At 34.8% G+C, this 22,791-nt stretch overlaps 1 protein-coding gene across 2 annotated transcripts in view; it reads left to right on the forward strand.

Annotated features, from left to right (window-relative positions):
- LOC106473030 (ATP synthase subunit s-like protein) overlaps positions 1-22,791 on the forward strand; it is a 26,738-nt gene that overhangs the window by 2,777 nt on the left and 1,170 nt on the right. Inside the window, exons 2-4 of one of the 2 annotated variants that reach the window (XM_022401541.1) lie at positions 3,360-3,604; positions 9,748-9,968; positions 15,758-15,917. In XM_022401541.1, the coding sequence (XP_022257249.1) occupies positions 3,360-3,604; positions 9,748-9,968; positions 15,758-15,917 (626 nt within the window). The remainder of the gene's footprint in view (positions 1-3,359; positions 3,605-9,747; positions 9,969-15,757; positions 15,918-22,791) is intronic. The other variant, XM_013933706.2, reaches the window with a different exon arrangement.

Genomic DNA, 22,791 nt, shown 5'->3' on the forward strand with positions numbered 1-22,791 from the left:
AAGCCTAAGATTCAACCTTAATGACCTACTTATAATTTCATCCCAACAATTAAGTCTCATCTGTATCCCTTCACAATTATGTTATGACCCTTTTCTTTAAATCGCTTCAACTCCCTGTACTTAACATTTATTGAATTAACTCCTCTGACAAACGTTCTCCTAGATATTAGCCCCTTTGTGCCCCAGAAAGACTATATCACTGCTAGCATCCTTTACTATTTCACTTGCTCTGCTCCACTCCTACCCCTGGATAGTATAACCTAATTATTTTCTCCTTATTATCCAACAGTTTATCCTATCCATGTGCCATACCAAATAATCATCTATAATTATAATCTCCTTAAGTTTTCATTCCCATCCCTCTTGTCTCTTTTGCTTTCCTTCCCTCCCTTAATTATGCATCTGCACAAACTAAAGGCTGAAATCTGTTTCTCAATGGAACCTTCTCTTTATAATTAAATTCACTACTAGTAGCCTAATTAGTACTGATTTTAACTTATTGAAGATTATTAATAGCTGCTGTATCTTTTGCATGTAAAAGCTTATGTTCCTCTTAAAGTTCTGCTGCCATTTTCCACAGACTCTATCCTCTTTTCTTTATCTTCTGTTTTTTTAAGATAGTCTCACGAACCTGCAAATTATACAGACAAATTGCATATCTTCATAACTGGCTTACTAGTGAAAATCAGGAATAAATGCTGTAAGTTTATGAAGTTTGAATTGATGGTTTTAAGACCATTAGACAAGATTTAACAAAAGGACAACAAGGAACTTTAGTCCTTCAAGGTTGCCCTTTCAATCCCACCATTGAGAAAAGTAAAAATTTAAAACCACCCTAAATATTTCAGGAAATTAATGACTCTCATCTTAAATTTGTGTAACGTGCTGGTCTAGACTACTGCCAATGGCAACTCATTTTATCACCCTATTAGAAAAATTAAATTGTCTTAACTGGCAGAAAATTTACTTAACTGAAGCATTTTCTGTTTTTGCCAAGTCATAAAACTTATTCCATCACATCTTATTATATTCACAAAATAGCGCAAAAAAATCAGAGGCCTTTATTGTGTCAATTCCATGATAATCTTGTAAACATTGATAAGATCACTTCTTTGCTTTATTTTGTCAATAGAAAATAAGTTAAGAGAACTTAATCTATCCCTATAAGATAAACCTTCAATCACTGGAACCAGTGTAGTAAGCCTTCTTCTGAACTCTTTATAGTAAGTCAATATTCTTTTCTAGATAAGAAGATTAAACTGCACACAGTAGTCCATGTGAGTCCTAACTAGTGATTTGTATAGAGAGATAATTACCTCTTTTAACTTGTAATCAATACACCCTATAATGTTATTAACTTTACTGTTGACAACAGAGCACTGACTCAATGGCTTGAGTGACTTGTTCACCACTATGTCAAGATCCTGTCATACTGTTGAGTAGGTTCCCATCTATATTAAACATGTGATCCAAATAAGGACCAACTTATCATAATCATTGCCCTTATTATAATTAAAATTTTGCCTCACCCACTATTTGATCAAGCACTTAGAAATACCCAATAGTTTAATGCCATCAGCAAACATATACATATACAAATTATGCCTCTGTCAGTATTATTAATGTATATAAGAAAAGGCCATGCAGAATATTAACTGAGAAAATTCCTTTGGTGGGAGTTGGGGGAAAAGTTAATTAATTGGATTATAATGTGGCTAGTTAAGAGAAAACAAACCACTTGGTGGCTCAGCAGTAAGTTGAGGGTTTATAACAGCACAAACTGGGGTTCACTACCAAGATGGACACAACACAGATAACCTTTTATGCAGCTTAGTGCATAAAAACAGAGAGAGAAAGCAAAAGGTTGTTATCAATAGTGTCCAGTCAAACTAGATCTTTATTATAAGTTGTGTATCTCAGTTGTCATTGTTTAACTTGATGACTTTGATATTTGTATGATTACTAGATTAGTTTTGTAACAATTCCTACTGTTTTGGTGGGTTGTTTTAGATTATTTGGTAAAATAAATAATGCAAAATCCACTCCACTTAGTGATAATGAAAGCATTTTATTTCTTTAACTTCAAATTCTGTAAATTAACTTTACTGATGTTCACAAATAGGCTGAAGTTCACAGTAGATACTAACACAACAATTTCACTTACTTGCTAACTGCTTCTTTATATCTAGTTCTTCACTGTAATACAAACCCAGTATTCACTAAACTGAGCTGTCAAACAGTAACAAACAACTAAATAACAAAAATTGGTCACTAACTCGATAATATATGATCTCCCAAAACTATGATCAGTGTAACCTAACTCACATGTTATACTGTCCAAATTGTTCCCCAAACTGTCAACAAAATTCCTAACGTCAAGCCACATTTTCATGTTGCTTCAAAGCCAATGATACAAACATTGAAATTTAAAAAGAAAAAGCATAGCCTCCATTATTAGTAAAGTTTACTGATCACATTAAACTCTAGTATTTATTGCTGTAGTGAGGTATTACTTAATGACTTGGATAAATTAGTATGTTAGACAAATATTTAGTAAACGACTTTTAACCATACTATGTGCAAGGTAATGTATTTGTGTTTTCATAAATTGGATCACATATTTAATATAGGGAGGAACCAATTCAGTACAAATCACTAGTTAGGTCTCACTTGGAATATTGTGTACTGTTTTAGTCACCTTATTTTAAGAATAGATATTGACGTATGGGAAAGGGTGTAAAGAAGGACTTCTAGATTATTTTGGTGATGGAAGGATTATCTTACAGGTTTAGATTAAAATCTCTTAGTTTTTCTTGAGAAATTAAAAGTAAAAATTATTGATGTTTACTGATTATCTGGAGAATCAGTGTGATAAAGGCCTCTGATTTTTTTGTGCTTTATTCTGAAGATGATTAGAAAAGAGGATACAAGCTTGATATTTGGAAAAGATAGCTAGGCTTCAGAGTGATTGACTTATGGAATGAGTTGCCATCAGCAGTAGTGGACAAAAGGCGAGTTTTAAATTTTGACCTCTATTTTCTTGAAAGATACATCCCTCAATACCTAACAATCCTATTTTGTTTATATGTTATGTTTGCTGATTGTTATGAAGCAGTAAAATGGGTGTATCACTTCAGTCCTGGTAATTTTGTGGTTTAATGGATCTATTGATTCATCTCTAGGAGAGTTACAGAAAATAACATGTACCATCTAATTTCACTGAGTCTTAAAGGAGTAGAATAGGGGTATAACTTACATTTTTTTATGTTTCTGTTTGTGTACCAAATATAATTCAAAGTTTACCAGGTTCTAGTTTTGATTGAAGGTTGATAAGACATACAACTTTATGTTCTCCTTAGCAGGTACCACTTTGTGTGATAAGATATACAACCTTAGGTTTTTCTCGTCTCTTCAATGAAAATAATCCTCAATTTCCACGAAAACCAGAAGAAAATTTAACATCAGTTTTTAGTCTTTTTAAGCCCAGAAAAGGAATTGGTGTCGATGTGTTGTCATTCTTGCATCAGAAATGGGATTTTAGCATATCTGGCTTTCAACGTTGGAACAAAAGACGCAAAGAAGCCTTGTTTTTACAAGATCAGTGGTAAGGTTAATGTAGTGTTAGAATAAGTGCATTATCTCAACAGAATTTATTTATCTCTTCTTTTTTTTTAGAATCTATATGCACTCAAATTGTTGTAATAAGTAAACCTTGGTCATCCTTATATCGTATCCAACCTGGAACACATTAAAAATGTACACATGTTAAAAGCGTATGTACAAGGGTCTATTTAGCTGCCTATAAAAACATGATTTTTGATCTTTTCTCGTAATATACGTTATATATTTATAAGACAAATCAGTTTTAATTATTTATGTCTTTCACCTTCAAAAATACTGTGTTCTTCATTTATCAAACTGCATCTTTTTATATCATCTTTAGCATAATTTCAAATATAGCTGGTGATGACAGAGTTTTCTGAATAAATTGTTGCTAAGGGACTAAACATGGTGCATTACATCGATAGGACATCAGAATTACAACATAATTAATAAATAAGACTTTTTGACAAATTGGGTGAATAAGCTTGGCAGAACAGTAAAATTCAGATACAATCAGCTAATAAGGCTTCTCAACAAATTTGAATAAAGTCAACAGAACATCAGATTACTGTTTTTATGTAGACATTATAAGAACTTATCAGTAGAAATCCTTCAATACCTTTATATTTTAATTGTATAGTTTTTTATATCTCTATGTTACCATGAGAAAGTTTTTAAATTATTAAAATTTATTTGTATTGTTTAATATTTCTTTATTAAAATTTTTGAGGAGTCACTGCTGAACTAAGTTTGAGCTAATGGATAACTGATTTCCAATCCAATACATTACCTCTAAATAAATAACTTTCCTCAATTGTATATGTGTAATTTTTGCTCGCCACTAGCCTTGAGGCTCCTATCTAACTTCATGTGATTACACATGGTATAGCTGCATTGTAGCATGCAAACAATTACGTGACAACCCTCCTATACTGTACAGCACAATCATCACTTTTCAATTTGGCATTCACTTGTGCAGACATGCAATTAATTTTCACAAATCACACAGTGATTGTTGCTTTAACTTTTGACAACTCTTTTTTTTTTTTCTGTGTTTATTATCATATGGAAAGTTTTTCATTATTTCTTTTTGTACTCATTGTGAACTCACAATTTGCTGTCACTACTACTGCTTCTGGTATGGTCTACAGGATTTTGATCCTGCCAGACACAAAACCATTGTGGTGTTGAGCTTCACTCTTTCCACCGAGGAGATTTCAGCCTTTGTTTTTCCTGAGTTGGAGTCTTACATGTGGCATCACCTGAATCAAGGTCTGATCTTCCTTTCCCTGGAGAATCTGTTCCAGGGGTTGATGATTTTGACAGCCTTTCTCCTCCTGCTGCTTTTGCTGTACCTTTCCAGTCTACTCCCATAGACCTCCCTTCTTTGACAAGGTATCTCGTGTCTGTTACCTTTTGTTTCTTGAGCTTTTCCCCTTCCCTTCTCCAATCTGGTCTGGCATCTAATTTCTTTCTCATCATTGGGCTGGTGTCGGCATGCCTTGTCTCCCAAGTTTGGTGGATAGGCATGCCTTAGCCTACCATAGGTCTGAGTTTCCTTTTCTTGACTCTTGGACTCTGGAATCACTTATTCGGGTATGGAGTTCTGATTCTTCCTCTTCCCTTCATTTTTCCCCTGCTGAATCCTTACTATTCTTCTACATTTTCTGTTGTCTATTCGTCTCCTTTCAGAAGCTATCTACCATTCCCTAAGGGGATTTTGATGGATACTCATTCTCTTCTTTTATCCATATTGCAGCATTTGTGTTTTCTGGCTTTGTCACTCCATATGTGGTTCCTTTGTTGTTGGGTACTTCTTAGTCAGGGATGTGTTTCTTATGTGTGTTTACCTATTTCACATCTATGTGACCTTTGTCTGGCTCCTCTTTTTTTCCTAGTCTGTTTTTGAGACATCCCTGATTCTTTAGAAGCTCATGTAGATGCAGCATGTCAACATTCCTCCATTTCCTCTCTAATATTTTAGCTTTCTGCTTCTATTGCTGTTTCTTGTCCTCTGGCTTTCTCTCCTCTCCCAGTATCACATTCCCATATTTCAGCTCCTAGTCATCAGATCTCTCATCATCTCCTTTTAAGACATCATCATCATCACTACCCCTTATGTTCAGGCACAGTTGTCCCAATCTGTCCACCTGTGGCACTCTTTTGCAGCAGATTGTTGTTCTTCGGGTTTTGGTGGACAGACTGAATCTTTATTTTTCTTTTCCTTCTTCATTGTCTCCATTTCTCATTTCTTTCCCTCTTCCTTGGGATCCACTTTATTGCCAGCATCTTTGAGAAACAGGATTGGATCTCTTACCGAAGATGTTATCAAACTGGTGTCTCTTCCTTCAGTGGGTTTTTATTCCTATCTGTTCATTGTCCCCAATTTCGAATTACATGGATGACTGGCTTCTTTTGGCTCCTTCCCAACAAGCTTCTCAGAACTATACCCATTTCCTTCTTCAGGAGTTGGTTCGTTTGGGTGGCTTGTCAAACTGGAGAATTCACATCTCACCCTTACTCAATGTCGTATTCATTCAGGGTGTTTTTCTAAGCAGGACCCAGCCTTCTCCTATTCATTTGTGGGACATGGAGTCCTTGGTATCCAAAGCCATGACTTCTTCTCTCACTCTGTGAAAGATTCTCTTTTTTTGGGGACTTGGTCTTCCATTGAATCTCTCATCCATTGGGATCGTGCACACATGCATCATTCAATGGGTGTTGCGTGATCACTGGAACCTCACTCAGAATCCTTTGGATTTCTACATTCATTTTCCTATGTCCCTACAGGTTGAATTTGCCTGGTGGCTTGCTGGAAACAACACTTATAGTGGTATTCCTCATCCTCCTCATCTGGATCTTTTTCTCTTTATTGATTCATCCCTAACAGGGTGGAGGGGTATATTTGGATTTTTAGGAGATAGACAGTTATTGGTTCATAATCAAATTGACTCTCTATATCAATCTCACAAACAGCCAAGATCTCGACAAGTTTAGCTTATTACGTATCACATCGCTGGCACTCTGAATCTTGTTGCCAACAATCTTTCTCACCCTAACGAAATTCTCCTGTCAGAGTGGTCTCTTCCTCCTTAGGTGCTCCAGTGGCTATGCTTACAGCTGGATGCTTTAACCACACACCTCACTACCAGACTTCCTGTTCTGTTTCTCTGTTCCACATCATGCAGTTCTTCCTGTGGATGCATTCATTCAGGATTGTACCAATTTTTATCCATATACCTACCCTCCTATCCATCTTCTCCCCCAGGTACTATCATTTACTCCAACCAATCCATGTTGGGTCCTTCTACTTGATCAGTTGTAGGCAGTCCAACCATGGTTTTCACTCTTGAGCAATTCTCCAGTCATTTCTTCCTCTTCTGCTTCCTCTCTCTTTCTCGAGCCCTCCTACACCAATGTTAATTTTTCCTAGCTCATCCAGCAATATCCATGCTCCATCTTCAAGTGTGGGTTTTGTCTGGTCCCTTGTGATGCACTCCAGACTCTCTTCACATGCAGCCTTCTTCATTTCTCATTCTGTTCGTTCTTTATCTTTACTTGTTTACCAACATAAGTGGTGCATTTTCCCTCATTGGTGTCTTTGTCGTGGCTTCTCTCTTTCTAAGGCCTGGCATGCTAGGTGGTTAGGGCACTCGACTCGCAAGCTGAGAGTTGTGGGTTCGAATCCCCGTCCACCAAACATGCTCACCCTTTCAGTTGTGGGGGCGTTATTATGTGACGGTCAATCCCATCTTCACTGGTAAAAGAGAAGCCAACGAGTTGGCGGTGGATAGTGATGACTAGCTGCCTTCCCTCTAGGCTTTCACTGCTAAATTAGGGACAGCTAGCACAGATAGCCCTCGTGTAGCTTTGCATAAAGTTCAAAACAAACCAAACTCTCTTTCTAAACCAACTGTTCCCCACCTTTCTGACTTTTTTTACTTGGCTCTTTAACAATAGTGTGTCCATTTCTACCACTGCAGACAATAAGGCATCACTTTCCTCCAGTCCTAGTTGGATAAACTGGACTGGCTTGCCTTTCAAATAGGGTTTTCGTTGTCACCCATTGCACTGTCTTGAGTGTTGCATTCCTCCAGACTTCTCACCGCATTTTTCCCTCTCCTCCCTCTTCTGGTGGAATACGGGAGCCATTGCCTCTTACCAGTTTTCAGCTGCTGGTTTGGTGGACCATGGAGGCTTCCTCCTGAGTGTGGTTATTTTCACTGAGTAGAGGTTATGGTGGTGGTGTTCTTTTGGTGTATATGGTGTTTACTCCTCCTACAGCAAACCACAGGACAAAAAATTCTCAATGCTATTTGGTTTTGGACCAATTTTGCTACATGCAGTTCACCCCTCCAGCTGGCTTTCTACCATCGTACCACTGCTTGGATGTTGGTTCCTGGGCAATCTGGTGTTGGACCAGGTAGCATTGAGAATTTATCAACCGGCAGTAGGAGGAGGGTCCCTACCAACCACATATGTGAGAACTTATGTTAGTTTATAGGGCCCTCTCCTACTGTGGACTGGATGACAAATTCTAACACTGCCTGGTTTTGTACTGGAGTTAGCCCACCATGTTTGTATTATCTCTTTCTACTGTTACTCCTCCTCAGTAGACTGGAAGACACATAGCTGATGCTGCTTGGTTTTGGACTGGAGTTGACCCACTGAGTATGATCTGACATGCCCTAGCCACTCAACACCACCTGCCATGTCCATTTTCCCTATTGGACTTACTTCCTTTCTGTTGACTTTGGTGACACCTATATTTTCATGGTTTAGGATATCACTTTCCATGGGTTGTCTTTGTGCACCTTCTGTAGGAGGCTCATCTAGGCAAATTTTGCACCACTCCCTCCGCAGTTTCTATGTGGGACTCTAGTTATTATATAAATTAAGGTAAGTTATTGTATCCTAAGTTATCATTTTCCAACACTAAAAATATATTTCTGATAGATACTTTTCACCTCTCACACTTTCCACCCATCCTCCCCACTTCCAGTGCATCTTTTCTTGCTTAATCTCAAAGTGATGATTGTGCTATACAGTATAGAGGGAGTAAGCTGTGCTTTGAGGATGTGTTGCACTTTTATTGGTGGAGGGTTGTCACATGCTCATTTGCATGCTACAATGCAGCTATACCACGTATGATCATGTGAATTTGGATGGGGGCGTAAAGTCTAGTGGCGAGCAAAAACTCCTCATACAGAGAGCAGCGCATCTCAAGGAAAGCTATTATGTGAGATGCGTATCTATTGGAAATGCATTTTCATTGGTCGAAAATGTTAACGTTTCTAAACTAATCACTATACTTGTATTTATGAATCTGAGATATATTGAACTAACTTAGATGAATATAGTTCTCACTTGACTCTGTAGAGTGGATCAATTATGAAGCTTGGTAATATTACTATAGATTATAAAATGTGTAATTACTATTCTTAACTTAGCTTACCATTTGTTAAAAGTTGCACTTTCAAATGCAAGTTTCAAAATTATATTTTTTGGATGGCTTTTTATATGGAAACTATTTGCCATTTCCTAAGGGAACTGAAATCATCTCTAGATTTGCAAGTGAAATATATGATCCCATCTGTGAGTTAAAAGTAGTAATTAGAAAATGGTTTATTCAGTAGTGAAAAATGCATAGAGCATTAGAGCCATCCATTAAGATGTGACAAAGTTCTTCTTTATTAATTAATTTAATAAGAAACTGTAATCTTTATATTTTTTTGGTATTTCTGTATTTTTAACAAATACATTGACTTCAGAGTAACTTGGCATAAAGTGGATCTACTGGGTGTGGGTATTAGGTTCTTTGACCTAGATGGATAACATAGGTGATCAATGTTAATGTTTAAGACCATTGATCACTGTACACTAATAATGTGATCTTAGATAACACAAGCATTTGATGTTAATGTTTAAGATGATTTTTGATCACTATATATCAACAAGATGATCATGGATAATAGTTATTTGATATTTATATTTAAGCACATTGATCACTGTACACTTACAAAGTGATCTGCTGATCAGTATTTAATTCTCACAGTATACTTATTTATTTGTTTGTGAATGTTGTGTAAATTATGATAAAATGTTTAGTGTTAAAAATGACTAAATGGATGATATGTTTATTAGCTATATTCCAGAACGTCACAACATTTTAGGTCCAGATCTTGCTTCAGCTCATTTTATTGTACATCGTGGAGGATGTGTAAAGTTTGTGGGTCAGGATATCTGGTTGAAAAAAGATGAAGATGACAACTATGACCTTCCATCTCAATATAAACCAAACATGTATCTGGAAAAAATAGATGCTTCTGGGATTCCACTAGCTTATGAAGGATTTGACAACCTAGGTTACAATGCATTTTTTTTGAAAGTAGGAAAAAAAAGACACGAAGAAAAATAAATTCCAATATGATACTTCATGCCTCTCACAAGATTAGCTATTCTCATCCAGTGCAAAATTTTTCTTTACGCATGCCACAAGCCTTTTTGCTGCCCCCTATTGGAATCAAATGATTCCTACCTGCCTCTCATGTAAATCATCATGCGTCATTTCTCCACCAATAGGAGCGTGACATACATGACATGTGACTATATATATGTATATATATATATACCTCTACCAAACTATCACTTCTTGTTTTGCAGCACTTGTGCTCAGATGTGTTCCTCTTGGTTGTTAAAGTTTAATGTTTGTCTTCACTAAACTCGTGAAGTGGTCTTCATTTATTTTCAATTCTAGTTTTATTAAGACTGTTTCCTTACTTCACTTTAATACCAGTTTATTACAGTCACCTAGTTATTTATACTTTCATTTGTGGTTGATTCTGTCTCACTATGAATTCCGAAGTTCATGTTACGTCTTCGGGGATCACACCGGTGATTAGTGCTATGTCTCAGGCCTCAGGTGCAGGTAACCCAATGGGGGATTTATCCATGTTTATTTGCTGGGAGATTGAACATTACATGGGTCAACCTCTATCTCCAGACCTTGCCCCACTTCCTCCTAAACAAGTAGACAAGTCTTTTCAGGCAGATGACAACTTGGATCACTTATTTCCACCTCCTGACTTTGCATGTCTTCCCATGTTGTGCTTGAGGAGTCAGATAGGCCTAATACGGTCTTTTTGGATTTTGTTTCTCAGGTATATGACATTTTGTCCCTTTTTCCTATTCCTTATGAACTGTGTCCTTCCTTACTACATGACCAATCTTCCCATCCCTATTTGGTTCTCCCCTCTAGATATGCTCTTGCATATCATGGGGCAGACTGTCCTTTTCTCGACCAACAATTGTTAGGTCGCATTTTACCTGTTTTGGGTTCATGCCTGAATCTCCTGCGAGTCTGACACATGCCCAATTTTCCCACCTTTGTCCTACCCTCACAACTCTTTTACGGTATCTCTACCATCCATCTCCTCTCTGAGGCTTTCCATTGAAATCCTGAGGGGTTTTCTTGGAACATTCTCTCCCTTTTTTCCTCCACATTGGCATGTTTGTTGTCTTCAGCCCTGGCTATATTTCTCTGTTGTTGAGACCTTCTCGGTCCTGATGAAACCTTAACTCATGGCTGTTTACCATCAACTTATCTTCAGGAATTATGTATGGCCCAATTTCAGTAGCGATACGATTTTGACATGATCCCTGAATCTTTGGAATCATGAGTTACATCAGTACAACAACAGTCTACCCTTGTCAACCTTGTTGCCCATTTGTCTCAGTTGGGGCCCAATATGGCACGTGTTCCCCTTTCCTGTCCCTCCCCTTCTCAACCCTTATCTGTCTCTTCCTCTTGGGGTGCCTTGTCTTCTCATTTATTTCAATGATGCACGTCACATCGCCAACAGTATCGGTGACTACCCGGTGGGTTCTAGTTCGGTGGGAGTGCAGCTTGCCAATTCTCTTCCTCACTGGCATCAATTCGTCAAGGCTTTAAGCCTTTTAAAATTTTGCACATGGAGGATATGAAGTGAAATAATTTTTTTAGGTTTTATCTATACAGTTGAATAACCAAAAAATCATAAATTAGTATATCAATACCATAGAATTCCACTAGAATTTATCAAGCATAGTAACTAAGCTTTATTTCAGTCTAAAAAATTATAAAAATTCGAGCAGAATAAAGACACAACCTACCTTCTCGAAATCTTGGTTTGAAAGAAAGAGACGATGTCTTAAGAATTTAAAATGGCTAAGGAAGCCACTAGGGGGACATTCTGAACTTTTTATTGGTTATTCACATGTTATATATTGAAGTAAGTGTATATATGGGACTGTTTCCAAAACTGGAAAAGAGGTGAAGGAGGCCACTGTGTTTGATTCAGTACATGAGTGATATCTCAGGAAATAGAAAAAATATGTATTTTGTATTCTAGCTTGTCAACATCAGTAATTTGAAATTGTACTTTATATGAAACTATAGACTCAGTATAACTATAGTATTTTGACTTCACAAACATCTAATTTGAACCAATGCTGCATTCAGCATACCACATAGCACACAAAAATCGATGTTTAAATGTTTTTTTTTAATATCGGGAATGGGTACCATAGAAGGAAGCCATGCAGGCACTATAACAATGAAGATTATGGACCGGATATAGAAGTCTATCCAGATCGGGACAAGGGTAGAGAGATAGAGTTACCCTACCTAGCCACCGAGGTTTTTGGGAGGAAGGAACAATCTGAATAAAGGAGAAAATAGGTAGGGTGGTAAAGTGTATGTGAAACGACAAAGGCAAATAAATCAAACCTTCAATGTCCACAGGCTAATTGGAGGAGGAAATACATTTTACAGGAAAGATGAAACATGTAACATGAGGAAAGTGGTTCAAACAGAGGTGAAGTGAGGGTATGGTCATATCATTGTGTTTGTTGACTCGCATTCAAAATTTTATTGAACTACTATTTCATGAATTTATGTCAATAAATTTGGTATGAAACTGTAAACTATTGTAAATTTTAGTATTATACATTATTTAATTTCTTAATTTAAATGCAAACTCTTTATACCTTGGTAGTCTTCCTCTGTTCAGAATTTTTCCCCTTCCACCCTCACTAATTGGGTTTGACTTTTGATTCAGTTGGCTTATTCCTCCTTGACTTCTTCTTCACCAGAATTTGTTCCAGGTGTCTTCTCACCAGATTCAACACCTCATCTTTCCCCTTGCATTCTGTCTTTGTCGACCATTGGAAGAAATTCTACAGTCAGGTATGTGGACTACACCTAATACGTTCATCTCCCATCATCTACACTAAATCACAGTTTCTTCATTGTCAGGTTTTTGTCTTCCACCTTTGGCCATTCTTCAGGCTTCAGAGCGACTTTGACTGGGTAAGTTTCTGTTCATACTTTCTTTTCCTTTCATGGGCTTTTGCTTCTTTTACTCATTATATGGATCCTGCTCTGTGGTAAGTGGTGCCTGACCAGGTATTCTTCAACTTTAAATCAGCACTCTACAGCTATGTTGACTTGTGCTTTATCTTCCATAGTTTCGAATGCTCACTATTGAGATGAGGTGTTCCACAAGATCGCTTGTAGGTGAATAACCTTGTGATGTACTTGCTTCATAAACTTGCCCATTCCAGAATGTACCACCCATAGGTAAAGCAGAAGGAGATAGCTGCCCATTCCTTCCATACCTTCTATTGAATAAATCGGTATGGTCTACTTTTCAAAAGAAGGTTTCATTCACCCATTGCTTTTTTTTTTCTCTAGTGATGAAATTCCTTCAATACTCTCCACCTCGTTCTTATCCCCCTTTCCTTCTAGTGGAGTATGGGAGTTCTTACCACTTTCCAGTTCCAAGCCGTTGGGATGGTTGACCATGGAGATACCCTCATGAAGGGTTTCCACACAAAGATGGCTATAGCCATTTAGTGCAGAGTAGGGCAGTGCAGGTTCTGTCGGTGAAGATGAAGTGCTATCCTCCATTCAGCAATATACACGAACAAAGGAGTGAGACGTCAAATTGGGAGTCTTCATCCTACCCTCCACATGGATGTCAGTACTCTGTGGCTTGGTTTCAGATTTATATTAGAACTGAACAACATAACTCTTCACACATCTTTAGGGTGTCTATTTTCCTCCCTCGAACATACTCCTGTGTTGTGGATCACAGTGAGGATAAAAGGGGATTGTTCTGGCTCTGTCCTCTTGCTATCTGTCATTGTATTTTAATCCAAGGATGTTATTGCTTTTTGGATTTTTCCTGTCAGTTTCGATGTTGGGGAAGTTGATTTATATTATCTAGACATCCTTTCTATACTGGATGTTGGGTATCTGGTTCGATCAATTCAAACTAATACATGTGTCATGCTCAGGAGTCGGGGTGTTTACAGATGCCCTCCATTCTCTTGAACTTGAGGTGAAGACGGTATGATTTTCATCCTACCCCGATGTGGATGTCGGTTCCCAGTGGCACGGGTTTTGGATGTAGTTGACTTACTGAGTATGATTCGTCGTGCCCTAGTGACTCTACACTTAGAGGCACATCCATTTTTTTACCCACTTGTATAATATGTGGAATTGAGTTACATATATATTTACATGATTAGGATCACCATCCTGCCACAGTTCTTTCCCACTTGGATGTGCTCCTCTCTTTTTCTGCCCTTATCTACTACATATTTCACAAATGGGTGAGTAGTATACCTGTTTCAGAAGTTGTGTGGTTCCCCTCATCAGATCTTTGGATCTGAATCTCTCATTCTAGGATACTTTGGATACTTTTGGGGAGTAATTCTATCATTCCCTTGCACCGATCCTGCCTCCTACTCAATGTGGAATTCTAGCTAATCTTGTTAGAAGATGGAAGTACCGTATCAGAAGTTGTAATTTTCCTATATTGAAAATATATTTCTGATAGGTACTTCCCTTCCTCCCTACTTTCCTCCACTGCTTACTTCTGCCAAACCTCAAAGTGATAGTTCTGTAGAGGCATATAGAGGGAGTCAAATGCATCACGTATGTTACACTCCTATTGGTGGAGAAATGATGCATGATGATTTACGTGGGAGACAGGTTGGAATCATTCGATTCCAATAGGGAGTAGCAAAAGGCTTGTGGCATGCGTAAAGAAACATTTTGCATATAGAGGGCAGCACATGATGAGAATAACTAATCTTGTGAGTGGAGGGAAGTACCTATTAGAATATATATTTAAGTATAGGAAAATTTTATGCAACTATGTAGATTTGTTGTATGTTTGTAAATTCTCTCCAGACCTAAAAGACTAGCAGATTCTAAACATTAATTTATCTTTGTGGTGTTTCTCTTTTGTTTATGTATAGTTTTCATTAAGTTTATATGTCTTCCTTCAGAAGAATCTAATTCATTTTTTCCTTACTCATTGTAACATTAGTATTCTAAGGTTGAAATTAATGTGATTTTAAAGACATGCGTAAATTTTTTAACAGAATACAACAGTTTAAAATTAACAACATGAGGTGAATGGTAAATAATGTACCCAACCTGCCTCTTTGGGAAGAAGTATGCAAACTTTATTTTTTTACAACTTTCAATGTCATCTTTTTTTTTTCTCTACCCACTTCCATTAGAACTTGTTTAAGTCGGTGTGATGATGTCTTTAATCAGTGATTTTGACAGTTTAACAACAGGCTCATTGATTACTTTTCCCAGAAATTTTGTTGTTCATAGGAGATGTATGATTTGTTACTTCATAACGAAATGCATATCTCATATGCTCCTTAACATCTTCATGTAAATTATGTGCGTTGTTGTTGTTGTCTAGTCATAGTGTACATTATGACCATGGATATTTATGTAGTTTTAAAAATCAATGGAAATTGTTTTTTACTTTTGTACGAGATATCTTTTATGGCCTTGAAATTTTTTAATCTGCTATTTTATGTTTCTCAGAACTTTTTAAAATGCCTTAAATTATTATTAAAAGTTCTGTAGCATTCTGTAGTAATTTAAAGTAATTTAGAATTTCAGTTTTTTATACTGTTACTGTGTTTTTTAAGAGGTGCATATTTATGTAATGTCAAAACACAGAACTTGGGGGAAGAGTTACATGTCTGAAAACTGGAAACCATTTGATTGTTTGTTAAAAGTTAAGGATTATTAATTTTGCAAATTTTCTTATAGTTTATGTATTACTTATCTTTTACTTAGTGAACTTGTTGCATTTGAAGTCCTTGACCTTGCATGACTCTCCACATCTGGATGATTGGTGCCTAGATCGATTTCACCAGTTCAGGTCATTAGAGCATCTAGATATTAGTGGCTGCCAGCAAGTTACAGAAAGGGGAATATGCACTCTTCACAAACTAAAGTAAGGAATTACTGCACATTCAATCACTATAAAGTGGTTAAAAATCTCTGCTAGATAACCTAAAGTACAAGTGCTCTGGAAGTCCCTCAGTTGTTTGTGGATTTTTGAGAAAGTAAGAAATACCAATGATACCAATTTGTTTTATTTACAATATTTTTATTATTTTTGATTCAAGCTTCTTATTTCTGATTAACTCTTTCCATATAGGGCTGTGGATTATGCTGACCTTTTAACCACATAGTAATCATGAGTATACAGTAAACATTAAAGTAAAAAAACAAATGTTTTAATTAAGTATTTTTATTAAAGATTTGTCTATGAGTATACGGAGTCCAAATGTAAAGTTATTTTCATGATAAGATTAAAAATATTTATATTCATCTGAAAATATTCTAATTTTGTTTGTGTAACCTCTAAACCTTCTAAATAAGTATCAAACTTTTTTTAAAGTAAAACTTTATATTTTATCTGTTATTTTATCCACTCTAACTCTACACCTTATAACCACATATGAAATAAATCTAAATTACTTTTTCATTCTTAGCTAATAGATTTTTCATTTACTTTTTCTTTACAATTGAACTCAATACAATACAACCATCTCATACTATTGCTTATATCTTCATAAAGCTATTTGCTTTCTCATTACAAGTTGAAACTTTAGTTTGAGGATATGTATAAGTGAGATATTCCACAGAAAATTACAATACTTTAGAAAAATAGCAGAAAATGTAGAAATTAATAGCTTGGACTAAAAATTTGATACATGAAGTGAAATTTAGCATTAATTTATACATATATTTATTTGTACATTAAGAAATATATGAAAACATTAAAATTTGAACTATAAACTATGTTTTAATGTCAAGGTTATTGATATATGTGTTGATAATAAAGTAGTTTAATTAAATTTTGAATGTAACTTTGTAAAAGTTCATGATGTGCACTTTGACCATTAAAGTTAAATGTTTATTGTAATCAACAGAAAGATGTTTAATGTGTTTTAAGTATTATATAATTATTCAGATTTGATGAATTTGTTAGAAAAAATATTTCAACTTAAGAGAGAAAATTGTTTATTTGTATGCCTGCTATTTATTTGAAATTATATAATTCCATTGGGAAGATTTAAGTTAGATTTTTTATTTTGTGTTCAAATTTGTTGAAAGAAAAAGTTTACATCAAATAGAAAGTTCAAAATATGTTCACCGTACCAAACATGGTATTGTGAATGTATTTTGAACTTTGAACATTGGTTTTGTTGTGGATTTCTGTGTGATAGCAGAATTGTCTCTTTTGTGCATAATGTCCATTCTTTTAAAAAGCATGATAGAGTTTGAAATCCTGAGGCGTACTGTCATTCCATGCTTCCCTATGTTTTTGAACAAACATGAGAATATCCAACTTAGGTGTGCTCTTTTATCCTTTCTCTTAGATGGTGCTTCATACTGCCTGTATACATCAAATAACATTTGACAAGCCTGAAACCATATAATATGAGCTATTAGAAAGTAGGATACTTTCTCTTAAACAGGGAAGAAACGTCCCTAGTCTTAAAGAAGACTTGAAAATTGTCCAAAGTTGAACTTGAGGATAATAAAGTTATAAAATGCTCTAAATTTGTTTTCTCAGTTGCATACTGTAAATTTCTCTCTGGTGTTACTAAAGTTAGTGGCAATTACTGTACATTATATTAACACACTGAGAGGTTGTTCAAGTTTGGATATACCATTCATTTGTATCTCTTATAAATTCAAGAGGATAATTATTTAATTGTAACACCTCTTTTATATGATCTAATTGCTCTAAAATTAACATTTCTTTACTCTATGTACTAATATATTTGAAAAATCAAGTTTATACTGAATTGGGAGTATAACTATAAGTAGATTTGTGATTTCAATAATATCCCAGTTTTCCATTATTTATGATTTTATGAAAAACATTACCTAGAATCATACCTTGCTGAATTTAAACTTATATATCACAGATATTACATGAATGAGAAATTTATGGTATTTGAATATAGATTACATAGAGGAGTTTGCTAAGTATACAAACTAATGCCACAGATATATACAAAATTTATGGTACAAGAAGAATCCACTCAAATTAACAGTTTTTTACATATGGTAGTAATAAGGTTAGATAATATGGGAGATACAGGGGAACCCATATCTTTACCATCAACCTGATCATATAAGTTATGTTAAATAGGAAATGAGATTTTCCTGTAGTTGTCCTTAGTTAATACATTTTTTTAGACTTTATATAAGCATTTTGGAATACAAAAAATTATAAATTACTATACCAATACCCCAAAAATCCACTAGTTGATCAGGCTTCCTAACTGAATTGTATTTGGGTCTAAAAAATATCATTTCCATTCACAAAATATTCTTGATAGCAATACTTCAAACTTTCCAATGAAATAAGAGCATTTCTCTCATAAATAACTTAGGGAAGACTGACAGAATTATGTATAATATATAGCTTTTGATTGATTATAAAGTGTTTGGTATATGAAAGTAGGTGTAGATAAATAAGTCTTCTCAAATGATGAAGTAGGGGGCAGAACCAATTTGGTGGGTTCACTAAATATCACAATATCTCGGCAAATAGAGAAGGTAGGAGGTTCTCATATTATATTCTAGCTTGCCAATATCATACATTTGGGTGTCAAATTTGTATGAAACTATAGACATGTATTGTGGGCATCATAGAATGTAATCTGACCAAACCCAGAAGGCCACGTACAACGTGACACACAAAAAATCAATATTTAGCCTTGTTTTTAATATTTAGTTTCAAATTAAGAAACTAAGTAATGTATAATACAAAAATTTGAATTATAAACTTATTGACATATGTTTATAGAATAATAGCTAAATAAAATGTTGAATCTAAATCTAGAAATATGATGACATGCCCTCTCACCCTACCTGTCTCGATAGGGTTAAATCTACAAGTTTTATGAATGTTTATGTGAAATTTGACAGTTTATAATTGAATGTTCCATTACTAGACACCACGAACCTCACAGAGCAGCCTACTTTGTGGATATTTGGTAATTCATACAAGATACCAGGTTTATAATTGAATGTTTCAATATTAGACACTAGGTGTCATACGGCAACAAACTTTGTGAATTTTGGGTTTTGAAACTACTGGTCTGAGCTGCTCTAATATCTGATCATTAATAACTTTTTTAGTTTCAATAAGTATCTAACATTTTCTCTCTGGTTTGTGCAGGATCCTTTTTTAGTCTTATAAAATTAGTTTTATTTTCAAGAGTGGTTGATCATCAAAATAAAATCATCCTACTGACAATAACAATAAAAATACCATTTGAGATGATAAAATCCATTTGAATTCATAATTGTTTTAAAGCTTTCCATTCTTCTTTATTAGATATATAAAGCTTCTTGCTATTGTTTTATGAATCTATACTTTTTAATGAAATATCCCTAATTAAAATTATTATATTATATAGTCGAAGTTTACATTAATCTTTTTTTAAGTTCATTTAACTGATACTTTGATAATTATATTATAAAGATTGTCTGGAAAAGACAATTTATGTTGTTTCTTTAACCCTATTGCCACGGGTATCCTTTACTGAGCATGACAAAATTTGATTAAACTACTTTTTGTTTATGTTATACCAATTAAAATTAGCTTGGATGAATTTGTAATGACTCTTGTCACATAGTTAGAAAGCCAGAAAAATTTTGAGAGGTAAGGGAATTTGTCTACTTTTTGCATGTTATTAGTCTGTATTCTTTGGTGCATTATTCAATTAAATAATAATTGATAAGTACATTACTATAATAACTATAAAAATTAGGCTTAACTGTTCTCGACAATTGAGGGCAAGAAAAATAAGATTGGTTAAGTATTTTGTTTCTTATTTTTCATATTTATTTTTATTATAATTATAAAAATAACTAAAATCTAAAAATCAAGATCTTTTTAACTTATTTAAGACTAGACTAGGTAAAATAAGTAATATAATTAAAATGGTTCATGAAGCATGCACGTGAGCAGCTTGTGGGTAATGTAATTCGATAGCATAACGTGAGCTGCACTTTCCCCATGGATATTAGTTAGACATAGTTCAAAGGGCAATAAAATTTAATTATAAATATATATATACCGTTATGAATTTAGAGCTACTTAGGATAAATGATTGTAGTTTTGATGTTACAATTTGAAGTGATTCTAGAAAGAAAAAAAGGTAACTTAGGTTTTGACTGATCCAATTTTGAGGTAGGGTAGAAAAAATAACAGATAAACTATAAATTTTTAGGGGAAAAAAATGCTTGAAATGCATTTAGGAGGTTTTAATTTTAACATGAAAATTACTTTGCACATGGACTGTTCAAAACAAATACTCTATATTAATGTACAAATCTTTATTTTATTAAAAATGCTTCACTAAAATATGACTTTTTGTATGTGAAAGAATTGTTATATTAACTGAAAGACTGCCAAATTTTGTTAAGCTATACAATGTGAGAGTTATAAGTATTAAATCTATAAAGACTTTAAAGCAGTACAAAACAGTCATGTGATCAGTCAAATTGACTGAGCCCATAGTGAGAGAGTTAAACAAGATTTTTTTTTTCTATATGAGTCAGTTGACATTTATTAATAACCTTATCATTTTGTTTTTCAGTTATTGATTTCAAATGGATAAGTTTCAACTAATTCACTTTGTTTTTCAAAGCTGAATTGGTTTTATCTAAGGCTTCATGTTCACTATCCTACCAAAATCATGGGACACACCTCTAATTGCAGGAAAATGGTGTGACGATGAAATATTGAAATAGTTTGGCCTATAAAGGTGATCAGTGGTTTGCTTGGAAGTCATTTTGAACTTATACGCCAAATGATGAGCATACGGAAAGTGCTAACAGTTTCACAGGGGAAAGATCATAGTTCATAGGTGACAATGAGCCCAAGAAACAATCAGGTAGGCGTAAAATACTGACTTACAGGAGCCGACGCACCTTGAGAAAGCTGATTACCTCATCTCATCATCAGACCCTATTGAATCTGTGTTTAGAGATGTGAGTAGCCACAAGCAATCCTGTAAGTGTTCCCTCGACACGTCGAGAGCTGCATGCCATGAATTTTCATGGAAGAGCTGCAGCTCACGAGTGGTTGATAACAAAATCAAATGCACACAGTCGATTGGCATGTGGCAAGGCACAACCAAACCTGGACTGTGGATCAATGGAAATTGGTCCTGTGGAGTGACAAGTCACGCTACATGCTCTTCTAGTCTGATGGACATGTTTTGGTATGGAAGATACCTGGAGAACACTTATTACCTGAGTATGTTGTCTCAACAGTGAAGTTTGGAGGTGCCACTATCATGGTCTGGGGATGCTTCTCATGGTATGGACTAAGTCCACTGGTTGTAGTGCATTGATCCATGACTGTTGAGTCCTACATTGATGTTATGAACAGTTCTGTGTGTCCTGCATCTTGGTAATTTTATGGTACTGGCCCTTACACCTTCTAACATGATAATGCTCCATGTCACAAAACAAGGATTGTGAATGCATGGTTTGAAGAGAAAAACATCAGAACATTGCAGTGGCCAGCACAGAATCCTGACCTCAACCTGATAAAATATCTTTGGGATGAACTGGAATGCAGAATTAGGGCAATGCCAAGACGGCCCTCTTCAGTGGTGGAGCTTATTAATGCTTTAAAGGAGGATTGGAGCACAATACCACCAGCTTTCTACCAGAAATTAGTAGACAGTCTTCCATGATGCATTGAACCAGTCATTAAGGCCAAAGGTGGGCCAACACACTATAATTTCTTGAAATAAAGACATTTTATTCATAACTACCAGTGTCCCATGACTTTTGGTAGGATAGTGTAGTGTCTTACAATTTGGTCATTAATGTTTAATTTTAGCTTTTAGGAACTTAGTGTGAGCTTGGTAGTACCAGTTACTATTTTTTGCAGCATTTCAGAATTTAAATTGAGAAATTCTGGAAGAAATCTAAATTTGTATCATAAAATTAGAAACAATGTAACTTATTTTTGTGAAATATTAAGGTTTAATTACCATATCTGTTTTTTTATAATGCTAACTATTAAGTAGATTCTGAGGAACTGTAAGTTGATTAGAAAGATAAGGATTAAGCTTACTACAATAAACACTTAACCTTATTTCAAAATGGGTTTTTCTAATAACTGATGATTAAACTGATTAACATCAGAACCTAAATAAAACGAGTGCATATGAGTGCAACATTTAGTGATGATTAGCTTTTAGAATCTTCAGATGAATGGACTTTATGCACCAAAACTATCATTCTGATATCACAAAAAGAACTCTGCAACTTCTCTGTTATTTACATCATAGATATGTTCAGTGTGAAACTTGTCAGTTTAAATACCATTGACTTGTTTAACAGAAATTATACACTATTTAGTAACACAATTTTTGATTTACTTATTTTATGTAAATTGTGTATGATGGTTAAGATCTTTTTTTTTCCAACTGTAAGTAAAAAATTCTGAAACTGTGGTGGTTTGTCTAAAGATGATAAAGTTTATGACATAACTGCTGAACAATTATGGTGAAGATACATGAAAATAGGTTCTAAATACATATTTAAAATAGGGAGTTGGAGTCAGACTGAAAAAAGTGTTGTGCAAACAGGTAGAAGTTATCATACACACAGGGATAAAATAAAAATTATATAATGCCATAAATTTGTCTTTTCATATTCCAAGTCAAAACCATACAAAGGAATTAATAATATTCTATTTAGTATTTATGCAGATTGAAGCTTGAATATATCTTTGTCACACACTCAGTCTGTATTGTTAAAAGTGAAGGTAAATT

This window comes from Limulus polyphemus, unplaced genomic scaffold (assembly GCF_000517525.1).
Source record: "Limulus polyphemus unplaced genomic scaffold, Limulus_polyphemus-2.1.2 Scaffold5824, whole genome shotgun sequence".
NCBI classification, from domain to species: domain Eukaryota; kingdom Metazoa; phylum Arthropoda; class Merostomata; order Xiphosura; family Limulidae; genus Limulus; species Limulus polyphemus.